The sequence below is a fragment of the Oncorhynchus kisutch genome, linkage group LG6 (genome assembly GCF_002021735.2).
Source record: "Oncorhynchus kisutch isolate 150728-3 linkage group LG6, Okis_V2, whole genome shotgun sequence".
In the NCBI taxonomy this organism is placed as follows: domain Eukaryota; kingdom Metazoa; phylum Chordata; class Actinopteri; order Salmoniformes; family Salmonidae; genus Oncorhynchus; species Oncorhynchus kisutch.
Genome location: NC_034179.2, coordinates 64,683,122 through 64,705,536, shown reverse-complemented (window position 1 = coordinate 64,705,536; position 22,415 = coordinate 64,683,122). Strand labels below are relative to the sequence as shown.

The 22,415-nt window shown below is 41.7% G+C and overlaps 2 protein-coding genes across 3 annotated transcripts in view; both read left to right on the top strand.

Moving 5' to 3' along the window:
* Positions 1-13,590, top strand: part of LOC109893207 (protein FAM171A2-like) — a 65,054-nt gene extending 51,464 nt beyond the window's left edge. Inside the window, exons 6-8 of the mRNA XM_020486316.2 lie at positions 5,160-5,273; positions 8,371-8,497; positions 8,945-13,590. Of these exons, the coding sequence (XP_020341905.1) occupies positions 5,160-5,273; positions 8,371-8,497; positions 8,945-10,595 (1,892 nt within the window). The 3' untranslated portion in view covers positions 10,596-13,590. The remainder of the gene's footprint in view (positions 1-5,159; positions 5,274-8,370; positions 8,498-8,944) is intronic.
* Positions 13,591-14,082: 492 nt separating this feature from the next.
* LOC109893206 (synaptogyrin-1-like) overlaps positions 14,083-22,415 on the top strand; it is a 29,531-nt gene continuing 21,198 nt past the window's right edge. The window contains exon 1 of one of the 2 annotated variants that reach the window (XM_020486314.2): positions 14,083-14,656. In XM_020486314.2, the coding sequence (XP_020341903.1) occupies positions 14,543-14,656 (114 nt within the window). In that variant the 5' untranslated portion in view covers positions 14,083-14,542. The remainder of the gene's footprint in view (positions 14,657-22,415) is intronic. The other variant, XM_020486315.2, reaches the window with a different exon arrangement.

The window sequence follows — 22,415 nt, the reverse complement described above, 5'->3', positions numbered from 1 at the left end:
AGAGCTAAATGGGCTGTAATGCCAGGCTGCTGACTGTCAGTCTACATTGAGACTGAGAGGAAATTAGATTTTAGAGTGAAACATGGAGAAGATTAATATTCATTGGATGTGGGTGGATGGCCAGAGTGAGCTGCTGCTGAAGAGAGAAATGGATTTGTTTCGGACTGAATCACACGTTTGTGTGTATGTGGGTGTGCGTGCAGTCTGTGCGTATCCATTTGCACATATGCATGACACTTGAGTACAAGAGAAAATGCAGTGTGATGATGAGTCAAAAAAGTTGAATCAAAGTTGAACATGACCCTTTTGTCAGGCGGGAGGAAAACTCTTTCTTTCTCTCTCTCTGTCCATGATGACCCCTCCCATGTGATCTCCTCCCATCCTCCTTCAAGGCGTCTTTAAAAGGGAAAGGAGGAGGAAGAAGGACGACACAGTGTTTCTTGTTCCATATAGCCCAGGAGACTCTAAATCAGAGGCGCCATTATCTCTCCAGACTCAACTGTGTGTCTGTGTTTGTTTTGGAGACGGATCACATGCATGCACACATTCTGTCAGGGGGTTGTGGGGGGTGGCTTGGAAATCCCCCTGCCTTATACTGAGGCGATAAACAAAAGCCCCTACTACTGTTCATCTGTGTGCATGGCGACCCCTAGTGGTCGACATACAGAACTACATCCATGGTCGAGCACTTCCTAGATAAGTGATCTGGCATGACACACATTCACACTTCAATTCACTCTCAACTCCCTTTTACCCTACTTTAGAGGATTGTTGAGTGTGTTTCTATTCACACCACTTAGGTTGTGTTAATTAGAGCTTGGCTCAATATGTAGCCTAGAAGTCCTATGTTGACTTCTCAGGTGGTTCAATGTTTGAGGTTGTGGATGCCAGATCGTCTATTAATGTCTAAAAATAGATGTACTGTAGCCAATGGGCAGTAAAGCTGTCCTAATGGATTTTCAGGCCTCCGTCTGTATTCACAAAGCATCAGTAGAGGTGCTGATCTAGGATCAGTTTTGACTTTTAGATCATAATGAATAAGATGACCTGATCCTAGATGAGCACTTTTAATTAATACAGGCCCTGGTTGTATTGCTGCTGTGATGACAAAGGCAATATATTCACAGACTTTCCTTGCCTGGGGTATTAGCACTACAAATGTTTGTAGTCTAAACAGATGATATAGATCTAATAGTTATTTAAGCTAATAGTTGTATTGCTTATTCGATTTGAAAGGCAATGTTATGTTTATTTTTTTTTTAAATATGTTAATTGTTAATCATAAGCTATATCTTACTTTAAACTTGACATTTTTATTTTAGACCACTGTTTGCATTCTCCCTTACAATGTGTTAAAATCATTCAGGACACTTGCATAAGTAACATGTAGGCCTAATCATAACCTGCTTCTGTGTTTGTTTTCTGCAAATTGAAAATTCTAACGAGAATGACAGAAATTAAAACTATTTTAGGAGCGGGAGGATGATGTAGAAGGGGACCTTGGGTGTACTGTGGGCAGAGGTCTCCCTGTCAAGACGCATTAAGCTACTGAATCCTGACCCTCTCCTCAGGGCGCCTGGCATCATGGGAAATGGTTCTTCTCTTCTTCTTTTCTCTTTTTTTTGTGACCAAGTTTTTATTTATTTTCTCTTTTTAATATATTTTTTAAATATTTTCTTTCCCCCTCGCTCCTCTTTTGTTATTGTGGATATGGTCGGAAAGCATCTCCCTGGACTCAAAGCTGTCTTCCTTCCCTGAATCACGTTATTCGCTCACATCATTTGTGTATGTTCTGTACAGACGAGCTACGCATCACTGGATATGAATGCATAACACCGCTGGCCTTATAATGTGAAGTAATAGATTCACAGCACATGTTCAGTACAGTAACGATGGAGCTGTTCCATCTGCTCACTCCAGGATTACATAGAATATACTGTGTACAGTGGGGAGAACAAGTATTTGATACACTGCCGATTTTGCAGGTTTTCCTACTTACAAAGCACGTAGAGGTCAAATTTTTTATCATAGGTACACTTCAACCGTGAGAGACGGAATCTAAAACAAAAATCCAGAAAATCACATTGTATGATTTTTAAGTAATTAATTAGCATTTTATTGCATGACATAAGTATTTGATCACCTACCAACCAGTAAGAATTCAGTTTTTTCCTTAAGAATCCCTCCTGTTCTCCACTCATTACCTGTATTAACTGCACCTGTTTGAACTCATTACCTGTATAAAAGACAACGGTCCACACACTCAATCAAACAGACTCCAACCTCTCCACAATGGCCAAGACCAGAGAGCTGTGTAAGGACATCAGGGATACATTTTAGACCTGCACAAGGCTGGGATGGGCTACAGGACAATAGGCAAGTAGCTTGGTGAGAAGGCAACAACTGTTGGTGCAATTATTAGAAAATGGAAGAAGTTCAAGATGACGGTCAATCATCCTGGGTCTGGGGCGCCATGCAAGATCTCACCCTGTGGGGCATCAATGATCATGAGGAAGGCGAGGGGTCAGCCCAGAACTACACGGCAGGACCTGGTCAATGACCTGAAGAGAGCTGGGACCACAGTCTCAAAGAAAACCATTAGTAACACACTACGCCATCATGGATTAAAATCCTGCAGCGCACGCAAGGTCCCCCTGCTCAAGCCAGCGCATGCCCAGGCCCGTCTGAAGTTTGCCAATGACCATCAGGATGATCCAGAGAAGGAATGGGAGAAGGTCATGTGGTCTGATGAGACAAAAATAGAGCTTTTTGGTCTAAACTCCACTCACTGTGTTTGGAGGAAGAAGAAGGATGAGTACAACCCCAAGAACACCATCCCAACCGTGAAGCTTTGAGGTGGAAACATCATTCTTTGGGGACGCTTTTCTGCAAAGAGGACAGGACGACTGCACCGTATTGAGGGGAGGATGGATGGGGCCATGTATTGCGAGATCTTGGCCAACAACCTCCTTCCCTCAGTAAGAGCATTGAAGATGTGTAGTTGATGTGTCTTCCAGCATGACAACGACCCGAAACACACAGCCAGGGCTACTAAGGAGTAGTTCCATAAGAAGCATCTCAAGGTCCTGGAGTGGCCTAGCCAGTCTCCAGACCTGAACCCAATCGAAAATCTTTGGAGGGAGCTGAATGTCTGTATTGCCCAGCGACAGCCCCGAAACCTGAAGGATCTGGAGAAGGTCTGTATTTTATGTCATGCAATAAAATGCAAATTAATTACTAAAAAATCATACAATGTGATTTTCTGGATTTTTGGATTCCGTCTCTCACAGTTGAAGTGTACCTATGATCAAATTTACAGACCTCTACATGCTTTGTAAGTAGGTAAACCTGCAAAATCGGCAGTGTATCAAATACTTGTTCTTCCCACTGTATATGTGATTATCCTTGTTGTGTACAGGGATTATGAGCATGCTTTGGGAAAAAAAGAAATTGGAAATCAGTATTGTTCGTGCAGAGCAGGGATACTCACACAAATACACTGCTCAAAAAAAGTAAAGGGAACACTAAAATAACACATCCTAGATCTGAATGAAATATTCTTATTAAATAGTTTTTTCTTTATATAGTTGAATGTGCTGACAACAAAATCACACAAAAATTATCAATGGAAATCAAATGTATTAACCCATGGAGGTCTGGATTTGGAGTCACACTCAAAATTTAAGTGGAAAACCACACTACAGACTGATCCAACTTTAAAACAAGTCAAAATGAGGCTCAGTAGTGTGTGTGGCCTCCACGTGCCTGTATGACCTCCCTACAACGCCTGGGCATGCTCCTGATGAGGTGGCGGATGGTCTCCTGAGGGATCTCCTCCCAGACCTGGACTAAAGCATCCGCCAACTCCTGGACAGTCTGTGGTGCAATGTGGTGTTGGTGGATGGAGCAAGACATGATGTCCCAGATGTGCTCAATTGGATTCAGGTCTGGGGAACGGGCGGGCCAGTCCATAGCATCAATGCCTTCCTCTTGCAGGAACTGCTGACACACTCCAGCCACATGAGGTCTAGCATTGTCTTGCATTAGGAGGAACCCAGGGCCAACCGCACCAGCATATGGTCTCACAAGGGGTCTGAGGATCTCATCTCGGTACCTAATGGCAGTCAGGCTACCTCTGGCGAGCACATGGAGGGCTGTGCGGCCCCCCAAAGAAATGCCACCCCACACCGCCAAACCGGTCATTCTGGAGGATGTTGCAGAACGTTCTCCACGGCGTCTCCAGACTCTGTCACGTCTGTCACATGTGCTCAGTGTGAACCTGCTTTCATCTGTGAAGAGCACAGGGCGCCAGTGGCGAATTTGCCAGTCTTGGTGTTCTCCTGGCAAATGCCAAACGTCCTGCACGGTGTTGGGCTGTAAGCACAACCCCCACCTGTGGACGTCGGGCCCTCATACCACCCTCATGGAGTCTGTTTCTGACTGTTTGAGCAGACACATGCACATTTGTGGCCTGCTGGAGGTCATTTTGCAGGGCTCTGGCAGTGCTCCTCCTGCTTCTGGGTTGTTGCCTTCCTACAGCCTCCTCCACGTCTCCTGATGTACTGGCCTGTCTCCTGGTAGCGCCTCCATGCTCTGGACACTATGCTGACAGACACAGCAAACCTTCTTGCCACAGCTCACATTGATGTGCCATCCTGGATGAGCTGCACTACCTGAGCCACTTGTGTGGGTTGTAGACTCCGTCTCATGCTACCACTAGAGTGAAAGCACCGCCAGCATTCAAAAGTGACCAAAACATCAGCCAGGAAGCATAGGAACTGACAAGTGGTCTGTGGTCACCACCTGCAGAACCACTCCTTTATTGGGGTTCTTGCTAATTGCCTATAATTTCCACCTGTTGTCTATTCCATTTGCACAACAGCATGTGAAATGTATTGTCTATCAGTGTTGCTTCCTAAGTGGACAGTTTGATTTCACAGAAGTGTGATTGACTTGGAGTTACATTGTGTTGTTTAAGTGTTAAGTGTTCCCTTTATTTGTATACATTTTCAGTTTTGGGAATATATTTTGGAGTGATAAGTATCTTAATGGAAATCTACACACACATCTCTTAAATTGTTAAGGAAGTTGACGCACAATGTTTAATGTAATTCCTACTCTAATACTAACTAATTCTGCCCTCATGCTGATTTCAACAGGACTCTGGGTCAGGAAAGGTACCGGATACATCAAGAAAGAAGGAGCACAGCTGACATGGAGTTTTGTGGCCAACCAGCTAGGATATTGGCTGGCTGCCTTTCCCTCAACCACAGGTACAGTAACTATGTCCAGAGATGGGCAGTATTTCCGTTACATGTATTTGAAATATGCAGTTAAATTACTTCTGAGTATTTTGCTATTTGTATTACAATGGGCTGAATTACCTCTGTAATTTGTATTTTCAAAAATACTTTTATATACCATTTATTTTTATTTTTATAGCTGTTCACAATTGTGTGTCTCCCTTTCACCCTGCATTGGTATCAGAAGTCTTATGGCACTATAATTTTTCTATGTTCATTTTGGTAATTTAGCCGACATTCTTATCCAGTGACTAACAGTCCCTGCATTCAACTAATCTAGATAAACAGCATATCACAGTCATAGCAAGTAAAACGATTCTGTAACCATTACTGAGAATGTTGTTGCTGCGGGCCAACTACTTGCAAATGTATTTTCTTGTTTTAAAATACATAATACATGCATTTTAATGAAATACATTTCAAAATACAAGTATTTCGTCATTTATTTTTGATACATAGATTTTTATGGTATTTTGTAATTGTATTTTGTGTTTTTTTTTTGACTATGTCAACAATGTTGACATAGCTCAGGTTTGCATCAGTCTGACATTTTTTCTACAGCCCCACTGTAGGCCCCCTACTGGCGGCCCTTGGGTGATTTTATTTGGCCCCCTAAGTTTTCTAAGCAAAAATAAATTGTTTTTCATTTTGTAAATCTGTTCCAAAGTATTCCCACGCATAATAGAGAGACATATGTGATTGTATACAAATGTATGCAAGGTTTGAAATGATTATGCTTTAGTCTGTTTGAACCTTTTGAGGTCAATTTGCAGTCTACTGATTATTTCTAATTATGTTACGGCCCCCTGACCATCCGCCAAAAAAATAAAAATAAACGTCCCGCGGCTGAATCTAGTTGGTGATGCCTGTCTTAAGACTATGTCAATATGAGATAGAAATTGAATAATGAACACTTTTTGTGCACTCTTGCGAAGAAACTGTGTAGCTAGGGGTTGTGGTCTGTCCATTACAAAGCTTTTTATAGGGAGTCCTGTTGCAGACTTGGCCCATCCTAGTATCTTATTTATCACTAACAAATTTCTGTGAATTTACTGCTAAACATTTTGTTAGCTATTGTAATTCTATATTAATGTACAGTACTCTGCAGAGCAATGCATTATGGGGGCTCAATGGCATTCCGCTACACTGCGGAATTACAGTAGAGTACTGTATTACCTGTTTTGCTGTATATTTACAGCAGCATAATGTGAATGATGGTATATTGTGGGAAAATGTTGTGGGCGGGGAAAGAATCTTGGTCTATTTAAAATATTTAAAAGCATTCCTTGTAATACGCTATATTTGTTGCACCCATTAGTGAGAACGCTGTACACCATAGAATACACTACCATACTGTATTTTTGGAAACTAAAAACCTTGACATGTAAATTGACAGTAATTTACTGACTAATGTGCTGCCAGGAATTTACTGTAGTACAGTACTAGATTGTATTTTTGGAATCTAAAACCTGTTCCGGTAATCTACAGTAAAGGAACAAGATTTGGCTCATTAACATATTCCGAGGCATGCCTTATAAGTAGCTACATTTTTTGCACCAGTTAGTAAGAATACTGTACCATCTGAACTAATGTGGTAGTAGTGCCCTAACAATTGAATGTGTATAGGGACAGGTCAGAGTGGCAGCAAGTCTTAAACCTTTACTGTTTGAGTGTTTTGCCAAGTCTGTTTTGCCCTGTAATCTATCGATGTTATGTTTGATACTGGCGTTCCGAGATGTATCACTTTATCAGAAGCACATGATCAATGACGTCCGAAAACAACCACCTGATTGGTTTTGGTAGAAGACGTCATCTATATAAGTTGTCTGTTCTAAATGATTTTGACCAGCAGGTGCCACTGGTGTACACTGTGTTGATCAAAGCCTTGAGTAATGAACCTGTTTTTGACACAATTGGCTGGAAAAGCCTCAATGCTACTAGAAGCTTTGTTTCCCGCCCACTACTATAATCACGGACAGTTTGGAAGCCTTTGTTTAGGCCTCTAGAAGTGCAAGTGATATAAAACACCAAATATTCATAAATATGCTGTAATATACACATACCTAGCAGCCAACCTGCTTGCACCAATCCCATGTAATTGCAGTAAAATACCAATATTACGTTTACAGTAGCATTTACTTTCTTACTGTACTGTATCGTTGCTCTGATATTACAGTAACTTACAGGAACCTAGTAGCAAGTTCCTGTGAATATTACAGTAATGTACTTTGCGCTAGCCAGATCTGGGCAAAGATACATCAAAAGGTATCTTGTTACAAATAGAAAATACCTTGAAGACCAATGTATCCTTAACTACAACACCATTCTCAGTAACAGTTACATTTTACTTGCAATGACTGTGATATGTGTTTTTGTTTAATGACTGTAAGTTGCTCTGGACAGAAAAGTCTGCTAATGACCCAAATGTCAATTTTAAAAAGGAACACATCCAAAGCAAACTGCTGGGTATTATTCTAGTGAGTTCCACACTCAAACTATTTGTTTGGGGGTGGAGCTCATTAGAATAATACCCAGCAGTGTGTGTTGCAATTGTTCATTTTTACATTTTGGTAATTCACTCATCCAGAGTGACTTGCAGTGAGTGCATTAAACAAGAATGTTGTTGTAATTAAGCGGGCTACTTGCAGGTTTATTTTTGTATTAGAAAATACAAATACATGTATTATAATTAAACTGTTACAAAATACATTAATTGTACTTCAGGCCAGTGAAATACAAATGATTGGTAGTGAAATACCTAACAGATATACTGCCCATCATTGGCGCTAGCTGGCTACACTGTAAATCTGCAACAGTTTACCAACCACTACACTTCCAGTAATGCACTGTAAATTTGGGAAAGACAGCATGTAGCTGTAGTCAGGTGTAACAGTAATATTTTGTACATTTGTGTTTCAGTAAAGGTCCTGTAAATCTACAGTAATTTACTGGCTTCTGTGCTGACATTATTTTACTGTAGATTTACAATAAGCAACAGGCTACTGTGCTGCCAGTAATTTACTATAAAATGGCAGGAAATGTTTTACAGTGCACCCCTATGTTGCAGGCTCAGCTTTGAACCCCATGGGCCTGCGAGACATCACCACCTACCACACCATCTTCCTCCTAACCATCCTGGGCTCCATGGCTCTGCTGGTGCTGGTGCTGCTCTGTCTGCTGCTCTATTACTGCAGGTTGGTATCAGGCCCAACGTGTCTCAACTCAGGTCCTGGAGTAGTCAGTCCCAGTGTGGCAAATTTTTGTTCCAACCCAGCACTAGTTTTGAACTAGCTACTCTATGAGTCATCAAGCACCAGGTTTAGGGTAAATTCCATTTAAATTCCAGTCACTTCAGGAAATACATTGAAATTACAATGCCAATTCTCTTCAATGCTTTTCAACAAGGAAAATGTGGAACTACTTTCTGAATTGAAATGGAATTGACCCCAACCCTGTCAGGCACTTGCCTAGTTGAATCAGTGGCGTTATTACTGGCCTGGGTCCAAAGTGTAAAATAAAAATATAACCAATCCGGGACTCTCTTTGTTGTTTAATTTCCTGTTTACAGGGAGTCAAATGTGATACATGGATGTGTGTGTTTGGTTGCATTCTCCCTTTAATCCTTCCCTGTTTTGTTTTAGGCGGAGATGTCTGAAACCACGGCAGCAGTACCGTCATGGCAAGATGCATGTCTCCTCCGGCATGGACGGCTCCAAAAGAGATCAATGCACCTCCATGTCCCACCTCAACCTCATCAGCTCAGGCCACATCCACATCGACACAGCTTCCTCCACCGGGGGTGACCCAGACGCCCTCAAAACAGACCTGTCCTCCACCCGGGATCTCCACAGCTCCAGAGAGGATTTCTTCCGGCACACGCCCCCAGGAAAGGCCCAGCGCCACTCCAAGGTGAACACGGACAGTATCACCAGACGTGGCGGTGGGGAGAGTTTTCCCATGAAGGTGACAACACGCTCTACTAACACTAACAACTTGGACCCTCAGCTGCTGCTCCACAACGACACCCGCAGCTTCTGCTCAGCGGAGGATAATACCCATGATCCTCGACGTCGCCACAATCACAACGCCAATGACAACCAGGCTTACTCCTCAGATCCACCATCTCCACCACCTTTACTGCCTCCCTTCGCCGGGCACTACCAGGAGTACTCTGGCCTGCCCCCGGAGTACTCAGTGTCCCAGACCGGGGACCTCTTAGCCAGGCCCAACTCTCTAAACACCCAGCCCGGCCAGCTCATCTTCTGCCACTCCATGGACCAGATGAAGGAGAGCATGTACCGGAGTGTGGTGCCCACGCTGGTCATTCCGGCCCACTACATGCGCCTGTCGTCGGACCTGTCTGCTGTGGAGCAGGCCTTGGAGAGGCAGCAACAGATGCAGCATGACATGGAGGGAATCCAGGTTAGCATGACTCTGCCCAGGCAACAGGGACAGGTACACCAGAATCAGCAGCAGAAACCACAGAACCAGCAACAACAGAATCATCAACAGGAAGATGAGGAAGGGGAAGAACCAGGCCAGCAGAGGGAGGACTCAGAAGGACACTCCAACTGGGCCTCGGACCCTAACGCGGCTCCAGTCCACATCCCGGTCCTGTTCAATGACAACACCATATCTCAGATGAACGGAGAGTTGAAGGCGCTGACGGAGAAGAAGCTTCTGGAGCTGGGGGTGAAACCGCACCCCCAGGCCTGGTTTGTCTCCCTGGATGGTCGCTCCAACTCCCTGGTTCGCCACTCCTACATCGAGCTGGGGGGAGACACTCTCAGCATCCCTGGAGGGGGGGGTGGAGGAGCCACGGGGAGTCATCATGACAACCGAGTAGACGTCGCTCGCGAAGCCAACATGAAGCAGCGGAAGGGAAAGGAGGAGAGGAAGGCCAAGGAAGCAAAGGAGGCTGCAGCTGCGGTTGAGAGGAAGGGTCACGCAGGGAAGACCTATACTAAACTCCCCTGCATCGACACCACAGACCCCCCCAGCAGCAGCAGCGAGAGCCAGGCTGCCATGTACTCGCCAGAGGACAATTCTCTGGCACCGCTGCTGGTTGAGGCCCCGGAGACGACCCCCCGTGGGGGCACGTTCCCCCGGAAGAGCCGTAGCCAGGATAACAGCGCCCGGACCAGTACCACCACTACCACCAGCGAGGTGACATGCAGGGACTCAGCCACCAGCCCCGAGGATGGGGAGGATGCCGATGATAAAGACGAGGAGGGGAACAAGAAGAGTCCCTGGCAGAAGCGCGAAGAGAGACCCCTCATGGTATGGAAGTAAGATATACCTAGGAACATTGAGCTACAAGAGAACAGGGAGAGAAAAACCACTGTGTCAATGAACGCCTAATTTCTGACTGTGTCCCTTGTAGATTCTCTACAGAAAGAAGAGCAGAGAATATGAGAGTTTGTCTTATAGAACCAAGAGAAAGACGTGTGTGAAAGAGATTATGAAGTGAGAATGGAAATCAAACAAAGAAGCACAATTGTCACGAGTCGAGAAAGGACCAGGTGTTTTGAAGACCCACATTTGCTTGTAGTTATCACAGAGATCAGTAGCTATATCTGCATCTCTAAAAACATCACTGAGATCGGTAGCTATATCCGTATCTCTAGAAATTTCACATGGCTGTGGATTTATTTATTTTTAAAATCATGATCCCTAAGCATGTGGATGGGAACAAATGGGAGAGGGAACAAATGGGAGAGTTCCTCTGACTGGTTGGTATTCTGAGATTCTTGAGAAATGCTCAACAATGTTTTTCTCCACTATGCTGTTTGTAGAATTCCTTGGAAATGTTACCTATCTGATTTTGCTGTTACCTTAGCATTAACCTCAAGTCATTTTTACAGACCTTTTGGGAGGTGTCAGCTGGCCAAACAGAAACTTTTGATTCCTATGGAAAACCAAGACTGTCGGCCAGAATTGGAATGAATTAGTATATATATTTTTCAACTCTTTAATCTTGTTTTTTTTTAACAGATTAGATGGCCTTCTTTTTATGACTGAGTGGTACTTAATGTCATTGAGGAGTCAGCTCAATGTATTAAACATTGGAAAAAAGGTTGCTGTTGTGATTGTGAAATCCTAATAAGTAAGTCCTAGAACCCAGGGTTTACAACAATGTTGTTGTTTCATTTTGTACTCTTAACATTTTCCTTGGAGATAATGGCAGAAAACCACCTCCACGTTACTATCACTGAAGCCTGGAGAATAATGCAGACCGTTTTGCGTTGCCATTTTCCTTACTGACAGAAAATGTTAGTCATGTTTTTTTCTTCCTTTACTAACCTGCTGACCTGGTGACTTGTAACGTTAAAATCTATGGAAGCATGTACCTGACAAAATGATTTGAAATGTTTATTAAGCAGTATGGCTGGAAACAAATTAGAGCATCACAGAAAGGTTTGCTAGAACATGTTTGTTAGCTTAGCATTGCAAGTCTGTACCTTTTGTTGCAATATCAATTTAAAGTCAGACTTGGATTGGATGATACCGACATGTAAGACATTAGCTTAAAAAAAACAGAATAATTGGGTATTATTGCAAACTTGAAAGATGTTGTGAAAGGAAAAGACACTGAGTTGACTGAGTGGAAATCACAATGACCTAATGTTCCCATAAACTGTCCCATATTATATTGTCAGTAATCTCCACTGGCGCATCTTCTCAAAACATCTAATCATTAGCCTTCAGATCAATAAGACAGGAGTCCATCCAGGTTTTCTCAGACCTAAAAATGTTAATGTCCAACAAATCACACCAAACAATTAGTCTCTTAAGTGCCTTTTTTTAGCATAAAAAATAGTGGCTTGGATTCAAGGCCTCGGTATGTTAACCCAGCAGTTGTACCATTGTACAACCATTCAGAAAGCAACTGGCTAAACCTGGGGTTTAACACATACTATGTAACATGGTTTTTCTCATTATTTTCAGGTTACGATATTGAGTCATACACAATGTTAAGCTATCGTTAGCTAATCAACTTTGATTTAAACAAACCGTACACAACCTTGATGATCAGGGGTCATTTGAAGGCAATCAAGCCATACACACACTATCAGGTTTATGAAGTCCAGTTGAAGTTCTATCACGTTGCCTTGTGGACTAATATACAGCACGGCCTAAAGGAAATCAGGTGTAGGGCCTTGCTTAAGATGCACAGCAATGGTCCTCTTCATTTCAAACCTGCATTGTCACAATCCCTGTTTTAAACCCACTGTTTTTGGGGGGGATAACAACACTGTCACTGCTCTCTCTCTCTCTCTCTCTCTCTCTCTCCCCCCTTTCTCCATTCAAAAATAAGTGAATGACCCTTAAATCTATTTTTAAAGTTTGACACTTTTCACATTTTGAGTTACTGAGTTGATACAAGTTTGTGAAGTGGTTTCCCTGTTGTTTGAGACTCAAGATTACAACGAACATGCATGTTCCTCTTCTCATAAGCATTTGTGCAGTTGTGGTCTTTTTTCAGCTTCTCTCAACTTCAAAATGGTTTGATGTTTTAAGCTTGCAGAATTGAGCCACCTGTCTCTGTGAATTATCCAGCTCAGCTCTGATATGGAATCTCCTTAGACTATTTCAGAGAGAGATGCTATGTTTGTTTCTTTTTTGGGGGCCAGGGTATGTTTTTGGGATGAAGTTAACATCCAATGTAATTTTAAGGGATGAGGTTGGCACATGAACACTACTAGTTATATTGGCACTACTGAATAGTGTGTTCTATGTGGCGTCATCAGAAATTGACATCAGAAATTGTTCTGAGGACAAGGATAATACTGTTGTTTGACGTCTATAAACAAGACAGTCAGAGCTTTGAAAGTGTGTCAAGTCTCTCCACCCCTGTCATGCAGGGCAAGCCACTGATGAAACTACCCATATTATCAAGTGCAGCATCTGTGAATTCTGACAAAAGACAGCCTACCACACGATGGTGTCATTGCTGGAAACAGTGTAAATTGGGTGTGTTGTGTTCTGATTTAAATATGACTTGAGAAAGTAATTTTTGTTAACTTTTTTTTTTTTTTACAGTTATTTTTATATTTGTGAATGCCTGGCTAATCTTAATTCCAATAGGCCTACTGTTTGAGTGCTTATACATGGTCAGTTGTTGTCTCCTAGGCAACAGACAGAGGGATGATGTGCTGTTATGGTAAACTGGTGCCACCTCCTTTCCCCCTCAGATCTATATTTCTGAGGCAAATCTTTGCTAACTTTTATTGCTTGTTATTAATAATGTTAATATACAATCCAATAATTAAAGCATTTAACAAGTCATCTGCGTGCTTGGAATATGTACCATGTGCGTGGCATCAGCAAGCTCACTTACAAGTGTTTTTCTATGCATTTATTCTCCTAATGTCATTCAGTTAGCTTTGAAGAAAAAGCAATAGGCTTATAAATCTATCTTTTTTGTGGTAATGTCACAATTTCTCATGAAATATAATTTTACGTTGGGATTTGTAGGCAGCTCTTTAGGCCCTGGACTAAAAACTCAGTCTGTAAACTACTTGAACATACATTCTAGATTTATAACCAACACAATGCATAGTCATTAACAATTTTTGCCTAGTGAGAGCCACTGCCAATAGTTATCCGCCAGGTGGCATAGGCCTCTCCTACACCGTAGACTGGGGAGACGAACAGATTGAGCAAAGCAGTTGATCCCATTTGTAAATCAGGAAGAGATCGCTGATTATCCATCCATATATTGAATATGTGAGCCTGTAGTGAGTGGGCTTGTGTTTCTCCCCACTTCAAGTTCTAGCGTGTACGTTTCTTTTTAAATAGTGATTTTTTTGTGTTTGTGAATAAGATCATGTTTTCTGTCAGGAGCGCGCCTGTGATTGTCGAGAGTGAGTGCGCGTCAAAAAACTTGACTGCGCCGTATGCGCGCGCTACTCACAAGAAATGCTTGTCTGCTCGGTTTATTTCTCTCCACCTTTCAGATGAGAAAGGGCTATATAGGGAGAAGGGGGAAGAGGTTGTTTAGGGAAATAAATTAGCTTCAAAACCACAGAAAGCAGCCACGGGTGGAAGGCTTTGGATTGGCAAAGGGGCAGAGCAGATACTAGAATACATTAAACCCGAGTCAATCCCGTTCCAACGGGCAGCGTTATAATCATACCAAGGTCAATACACCGAACGAGCCCACAAACCCACGTAATTTAACGTATTAGGCTGGGTACTGAATTCGGAGACGGGGAAATCACCACCAGAAGCTGAAGATGGAGGGGGTGATGCAGGGGATGCAAGCATACGGAGCGGGGAAGGCTGGAGGAGCCTTCGACCCTTTGACGTTCTTTCAACAGCCTCAAACTATCCTTCGGCTTGTGTGCTGGGTGAGTGGTCATGTTTTGTGTTGTTTATTTGAACATGTCGTTTTAATAATAATTCGGGCATCTGTGTGTGGACAGCAAAATATCTACAAACATTCGTTGGATTTTAAAGCAAACCGATTGATTCCTAGGCAATCTGTTAACCCCATAGGTAAGGCTATGTACCCTGTTTACGCACACATTTGAGTGGAAGGGCGTTAATGGGGCGCACAGAATAAATATTGTTTTCAGACTATCATAATATTTTACTACTGACTATAGCTACCTTGTCTTGAAAACCATTTGTCTTCAATTAAAATGTTATGGCTACCATTGAATAAAAGACCCCTATTTTATAGACCACTAAATGTCAGTTAAAGTGGCAATCAGTAGTTCAAACAATTCAAAGCCACGCACCCAGCCACTATTACCCCAAAAAGCTGAGGAATGGAGCGGAAGTAATGTAACCACTCTCAAATTCATAGACAGAGCTATGGATCCAAGGACTGACCATCCATACTATTAACATTCTAGTTTTAACCATGTTTTGAGGGTATTGAGTGTTTGTTTACATGTACTTTGTTTACAAACATCGGAGTAAAAAAAGCATATATTTTTGGGTAAGACAGTTGAACTAAGCTCATATGGTATTTCTAAGTTATACTGTTAAAGAATCAATGGGTACATATCAATCATTTGTTTGTCCAAAAATGGATGTAGCAACTGCAGATTGCCCCCCTTTTAACAGGCTGCGTTTACACAGGCCAACCTGGAATCAGGGGCAGACGTAACATAGTAAATCAAAATCCGGGACATTGAAATAAGCATGATTTGTCGATGTCATCTATTTCGAATGATATGTTACGAATTACAATTCGTGTGATATTTTACGACTTGCAATTAATACAATGTGTTACGAATTTGCAATATTTATGATATGTTACCAATTCCAATTTGTTGTGGCTAACATTAGCTAGGTAGCTAGCTAGGTGGCTAACGTTAAGGATTGGGTTAAGTGTAACCTGTGTGAAATGGCTAGCTAATTAGCGGTGCACGCATTTCAATCGGTGACATCACTCACTCTGAGACCTTGAAGTAGTTGTTTCCCTTGCTCTGCAAGGGCCATATCTTTTGTCGAGCAATAGGTAATAATGCTTTGTGGGAGGCAGTTGTTGATGTCTTCAGAGGGTCATTTGTTCGAGCCCGTTGGGGTGAGGAGAGGGATGTAAGCAACACTGTTATGTTGGTGCCGGATCACTGGTTGCGGCAGAAAAGGAGGTTGTCAAAGGGGGAGGAGTACGTTTAACTGGTGTGAAATGACTAGCTAGTTAGTGGTGCGCGCTAATAGCGTTTCAATCGGTGACATCACTCGCTCTGAGACCTTGAAGAAGTTGTTTCCCTTGCTCTGCAAGGGCTGCGGCTTTTGTGGAGCAATAGGTAACAATGCTTCGTGGGAGGCAGTTGTTGATGTGTTCACAGGGTCCCGGATTCGAGCCCAGGTTGGGGAGAGGAGAGGGATGGAATCAGCACTGTTACATAAGGATGGGGTTAAGGATTGGAGTTGGGTTAGCTAACATGCTAAATAAACTTAGCAAAAAAAGAAATGTCCTCTCACTGTCAACTGCATTTATTTTCAGCAAACTTAACATGTGTAAACATGTGTAAATATGTGTATGAGCATAACAAGATTCAACAACTGAGACACAAACTGAACAAGTTCCACAGACATGTGACTAACAGAAATTGAATAATGTGTCCCTAAACAAAGGGGGGGTTTGTAAGTGGGACAGCGCCCGCTTACAAAAGCATACAAACATTTTCCAACCAAGTAGAGGAGTCCCGAAAGTCAGAAATAGTGATAAAATGAATCACTTACCTTTGAAGATCTTCAGCTACACAAATGTTTGTTTTGGTCGATAAAGTTCCTCTTTATATCCCAAAAACTCAGTTTTGTTGGCGCGTTTTGTTCAGTAATCCACTGGCTCAAAGGCGGTCAAAACAATCAGACAAATACATCCTAATAGTACCGGTAAAGTTAGTCAAAACATGTCAAACAATGTTTATAATTAATCCTCAGGTTGTCAATTGTCTAAATAATCGATAATATTTCACCCGGACAATAGTGTATTCAATAGAAAGGAAAAAGAACGAAGGGCGTGCAAACCAGCACTACACGCTTCCCCAATCCCCTCACAGAAAGGTCTCATTCTTCTTAATTTTTCAGAAAACAAGCTTGAAACAATGTCTAAAGACTGTTGACATCTAGTGGAAGCCATAGGAACTGCAATCTGGGTCCTAACCCATTAGATACGCAGGCATTCAATTGAAAACCACCCACATAAAAAATATCTTATATATATATATTTTTTTTTTATATATATTTTTTATTATTAAACATGTTTTATTTATTTATTTGTAATAATGACAATTACAACAATACTGAATGAACACTAATTTGAACTTAATATAATACATCAATAAAATCAATTTAGCCTCAAATAAATAATGAAACATGTTCAATTTGGTTTAAATAATGCAAAAACAGTGTTGGAGAAGAAAGTAAAAGTGCAATATGTGCCATGTAAAAAGCTAATGTTTAAGTTCCTTGCTCAGAACATGAGAACATATGAAAGCTGGTGGTTCCTTTTAACATGAGTCTTCAATATTCCCAGGTAATAAGTTTTAGGTTGTAGTTATAGGAATTATTGGACCATTTCTCTCTATACCATTTGTATTTCATATACCTTTGACTATTGAATGTTCTTATAGGCACTTTAATATTGCCAGTGTAACAGTATAGCTTCCATCCCTCTCCTTGCCCCTACCTGGGCTCGAACCAGGAACATATCGACAACAGCCACCCTCGAAGCATCGTTACCCATCGCTCCACAAAAGTCGCGGAACAACTACTCCAAGTCTCAGAGCGAGTGATGTCACCGATTTAAAAACGCTATTAGCGCGCACCCCGCTAACTAGCTAGCCATTTCACATCGGTTACACCAGCCTAATCTTGGGAGCTGATAGGCTTTGAAGTCATAAACAGCTCAATGCTTGAAGCATTGCGAAGAGCTGCTGGCAAATCGCACGAAAGTGCTGTTTGAATGAATGTGTATGAGCCTGTTGCTGCCTACCATCGCTCAGTCAGACTGCTCTATCATATATCAAATCATAGACTTAATTATAACATAATACACAGAAATACGAGCCTTTGGTCATTAATATAGTAGAATCCGGAAACTATCATTTCGAAAAACAAAATGTTTAATCTTTCAGTGAAATACGGAACCATTTTATCTTAACGGGTGTCTAAATATTTCTGTTACATTGTACAACCTTCAATGTTATGTCATAATTGCGTAAAATTCTGGCAAATTAGTTCACAAAGAGCCAGGCTGCCCAAACTGTTGCATGTACCCAGATTCTGCGTGCAATGAACGCAAGAGAAGTGACACAATTTCACCTGGTTAATATTCCCTGCTAATCTGGATTTATTTTAGCTAAATATGCAGGTTTAAAAAATATACTACTGTGTATAGATTTTTTTTACAGACATTGATGTTTATGGTTAGGTACAGTCGTTAGGTACAGTCTTTTTTGCGCGCTTTTGTTAAATCATCCCCCGTTTGGCGAAGTTGGCTGTCTTTGTTTTGACAATTTCCCTAGTTAAAATAAATTCATGTTAGCAGGCAATATTAACTAAATATACAGGTTTAAAAATATATACTTGTGTATTGAATTTAAGAAAGGCATTGATGTTTATGGTTAGGTATACGCTGGAGCAACGACAATCCTTCGCGAATGCGCACCACATCGATTCTATGCAACGCAGGACATGCTAGATAAACTAGTAATATCATCAACCATGTGTAGTTAACTAGTGATTATTGATTGATTATGATTGATTGATTTTTTGATTGAGAATTCATTTCACTGAATTGATCTGAGAGTCACCGGGCTATGGTGAAGCTCATATATAATTAAAGATGGACTTTATAATATAACTCTGACTTGTGTGTGTGGTTTGCGCTCTCAATGTTTAGTAATACAGGAAATTACCACGACACTCACCGTTGCCACTTGCTATAGACCACCCTCTGTCCCCAGATGTGACCTGGACACCATATGTGAATTGAATGCCCCCCATCTATCTTCTGAGCTCGTGCTGCTAGGTGACCTAAATTGGGACATGCTTAACACCCCGGCCATCCTACAATCTAAGCTTGATGCCCTCAATATCACACAAATGATCAATGAACCTACCAGGTACAACCCCAAATCCGTAAACATGGACACCCTCATAGATATCATCGTAACTAACTCGCCCTCCAAATACACCTCTGCTGTTTTCAACCAAGATCTCAGCGATCATTGCCTGCATCCGTAATGGTTTTGCGGTCAAACGACCACCCCTCTTCACTGTCAAATGCTCCCTAAACACTTCAGCGAACAGGCCTTTCTAATCGACCTGGCATCCTGGAATGACATTGACCTCACCCCGTCAGTAAAGGATGCCTGGTTATTCTTCAAAAGTGCCTTCCTTAAATAAGCATGCTTCGTTCAAAAAATGTAGAACCAGAAATAGATATAGCCCTTGGTTCACTCCAGACCTGTCTGCCCTTGACCAGCACAAAAACATCCTGGGGCGTTCTGCATTCGCATCGAATAGCCCTTGTGATATGCAACTTTTCAGGGAAGTTCGGATCCAATATACACAGGCAGTTAGGAAAGCTAAGGCTAGTGTTTTCAAGCATAAATTTGCATCCTGTAGTACAAACTCAAAAACGTTCTGGGACACTGTAAAGTCCATGGAGAATAAGAGCACCTCCCAGCTGCCCGCTGCACTGAGGCTAGGAAATACTGTCACTATCGATAAATCCACAATAATTGAGAATTTCAAAAAGCATTTTTCTACAGCTGACCATGCTTTCCACCTGGCTACCCCTACCCCGGTCAACAGCCCTGCGCTCCCCACAGCAACTCGCCCAAACATCCCCCACTTCTCCTTCACCCAAATCCAGATAGCTGATGTTCTGAAAGAGCTGCAGAATCTGGACCCTACAAATCAGCCGGGCTAGACAATCTGGACCCTCTCTTTCTAAAATTATCTGCCCGAAATTTTTGCAACCCCTATTACTAGCCTCTTCAACATCTTTTTTGTATCATCCAAAGATTGGAAAGCTTCCGCGGTCATCCCCCTCTTCAAGGGGGGAGACAATCTAGACCCAAACTGCTACAGACCTATATCTATTCTACCCTGCCATTCTAAGGTCTTTAAAAGACAAATTAATTAGGTGGCAGTATTTTCACGTCTGGATGAAAAGTGTGCCCAAAGTAAACTGCCTGCTACTCAGGTGCAGAAGCTAGGATATGGATATCATCAGTAGATTTGGATAGAAAACACTCTGAAGATTCTAAAACTGTTTGAATAATGTCTGTGAGTATAACAGAACTGATTTGTCAAGTGAAACCCAGAGCACAATCCATGCAGGGTTATTTTCTTTTGAGGTCAATCTGTTTTCCATAATTTTTCTATGGTAAGCCCTTTTTAATAGGAATCTGGTTGCAGTTCCTATGGCTTCCACTAGATGTCAACAGTCTTTAGAAATTGGTTGATGTTTTTCTTTTGAGAAATGAAGAAGTAGCCCTGTTATTTCCACGTGTCACTCCAGGTGGACTCTAGTCTTTTGGTGCGTGCGACCTGGAACGTGCTTCACTTTGTTTTCGTCTGGTATTGAACACAGTTTATCCCGTCATCGATTATCAATTATTTAAGTTTTACGATACCTATGTTTGGATTAGGAACGTTGTTTGAAATGTTTGGACCAAGTTTACAGGTAACTTATTAGATACTTTGTAGTCATGTTGGGTGAGTTTGAACCGGTGTATTTTCTGAATCAAGCGCGCCAAATAAATTGACATTTTGGGGATATAAAGAAGGAATTTATCAAACAAAATGACCATTTGTGATGTTTCTGGAACATTTTGGAGTGCCAACAGAAGATGACCTTCAAAGGTAAGTCATGAATTATACCGTTATTTCTGAGTTTTGTGTCACACCTGGCTGGTTGAAATGTAATTTTCATGTGTTTGTATACGGGGTGCTGTCCTCAGATAATCGCATGGTATGCTTTCGCCTTTTTGAAATTTTACACTGCAGCTTGGTTAACAAGGAGTTAAGCTTTATTTTGATGTATTATACGTGTATGTTTTGTGAATTTTTATTATGAGTATTTCTGTTTTTGAATTTGGGCGCACTGCAATTTCACTGGATGTTGTCAAATCAATCCCGTTACCGGGATCTGAACGGGAAGGGATCACTAAGAAGTTAACAGATTACTGACCTCCCTCACTAGCTGTCAGAGCAGCTCACAGATCACTGCACCTAGCTCATCTGTAAATAGCCCATCCAATCTACCTCATCCCCATACTGTATTGATTTATTTATTTATCTTGCTCCTTTGCACCCAAGTATCTCTACTTGCACATTCATCTTTTGCACAACCTACCATTCCAGTGTTTAATTGCTATATTGTAATTACTTCCCCACCATGACCTATTTATTGCCTTACCTCTCTTATCCTACCTCATTTGCACATGCTGTTTATAGATTTTTCTACTGTATTATTGATTGTATGTTTGTTTATTCCATGTGTAACTGTTGTTGTATGTGTCAAACTGCTTTGCTTTATTTTGTCCAGGTCGCAGTTGCAAATGAGAACTTGTTCTCAACTAGCCTACCTGGTAAAAAAACAAACAAAAAATGTAAATGTCCACTTTGGCCACAATGAATGGATTTTTTTAGGGGGCATTATTGTCATACAAGGGAGCATTGATGGGCCATCAATGCCACCAGGGAATCCGAGCCCTGGTAACCATACCAAATGTAACCTATAAAACTAATTTGAGAGGCCCTGATTTTCGTTTACTATGTTACGTCTAGTCTGAGACCAACCTGCACAGGCAGCTCAATTCTGATATAAAAAAAATTCTCACTAATAGGTCTTTTGACCAATCAGATCAGCTTTGTAAGAGAGCTGACGTGTAAAGATCTGATTGGTCAAAAGACCATTACTTGGCAAAATATTAGAATTGGTCTGTCTGTGTAATTGTAGACAGGCTATTTTTGGAACCATCTCAGAACTCCGTAAACAAGAATGGAAGGATTTTCAGTCTGACACATCAATGTGATAACCAGAGCTAGATTTCCTCTCGTTAAAGGGAGATTTCGGGATTTTGGCAATAAGCATGCTAGTAGATATCCATATACTTATTGCGCTAACACAAGTTAGCATTGGCTCTCAAAACTACCTCTAACTTCCTTCATACTGGACACAGAGACATAACAATGGTATCTGACTAGATAAAGGGCTTCATTGCCAAAATCCCAAACTATCCCTTTAATGTTATTGTTATTATGGGACTCTTTGTGCACAATTAGTAGTGACAAGGCCTTTGTAGGCTAGTATTTACAAAGACAATGATCAGCAAGCTTAGGATTTAAAGAGTTAGTAAGGACAAGGCTTTGTAGGCTGTGATTACAAGCTCAGGTACAGTGGCGGCACGAGCCTGGCGCCTCGTCAGTGTCTGCGGACCGTCAGGTTCAATCACTGGAGCCAAAGATTCCTGTCTGCTATAGGCTAGGTTCAATTACAGGGGTGGCAGGTAGCCTAGTTGTTTAGAGCGTTGGACTAGTAACCCGAAGGTTGCATGATCGAATCCCCAAGCTGACAATGTAAAAATCTGTCGTTCTGCCCCTGAGCAAGGAAGTTAACCCACTGTTCCT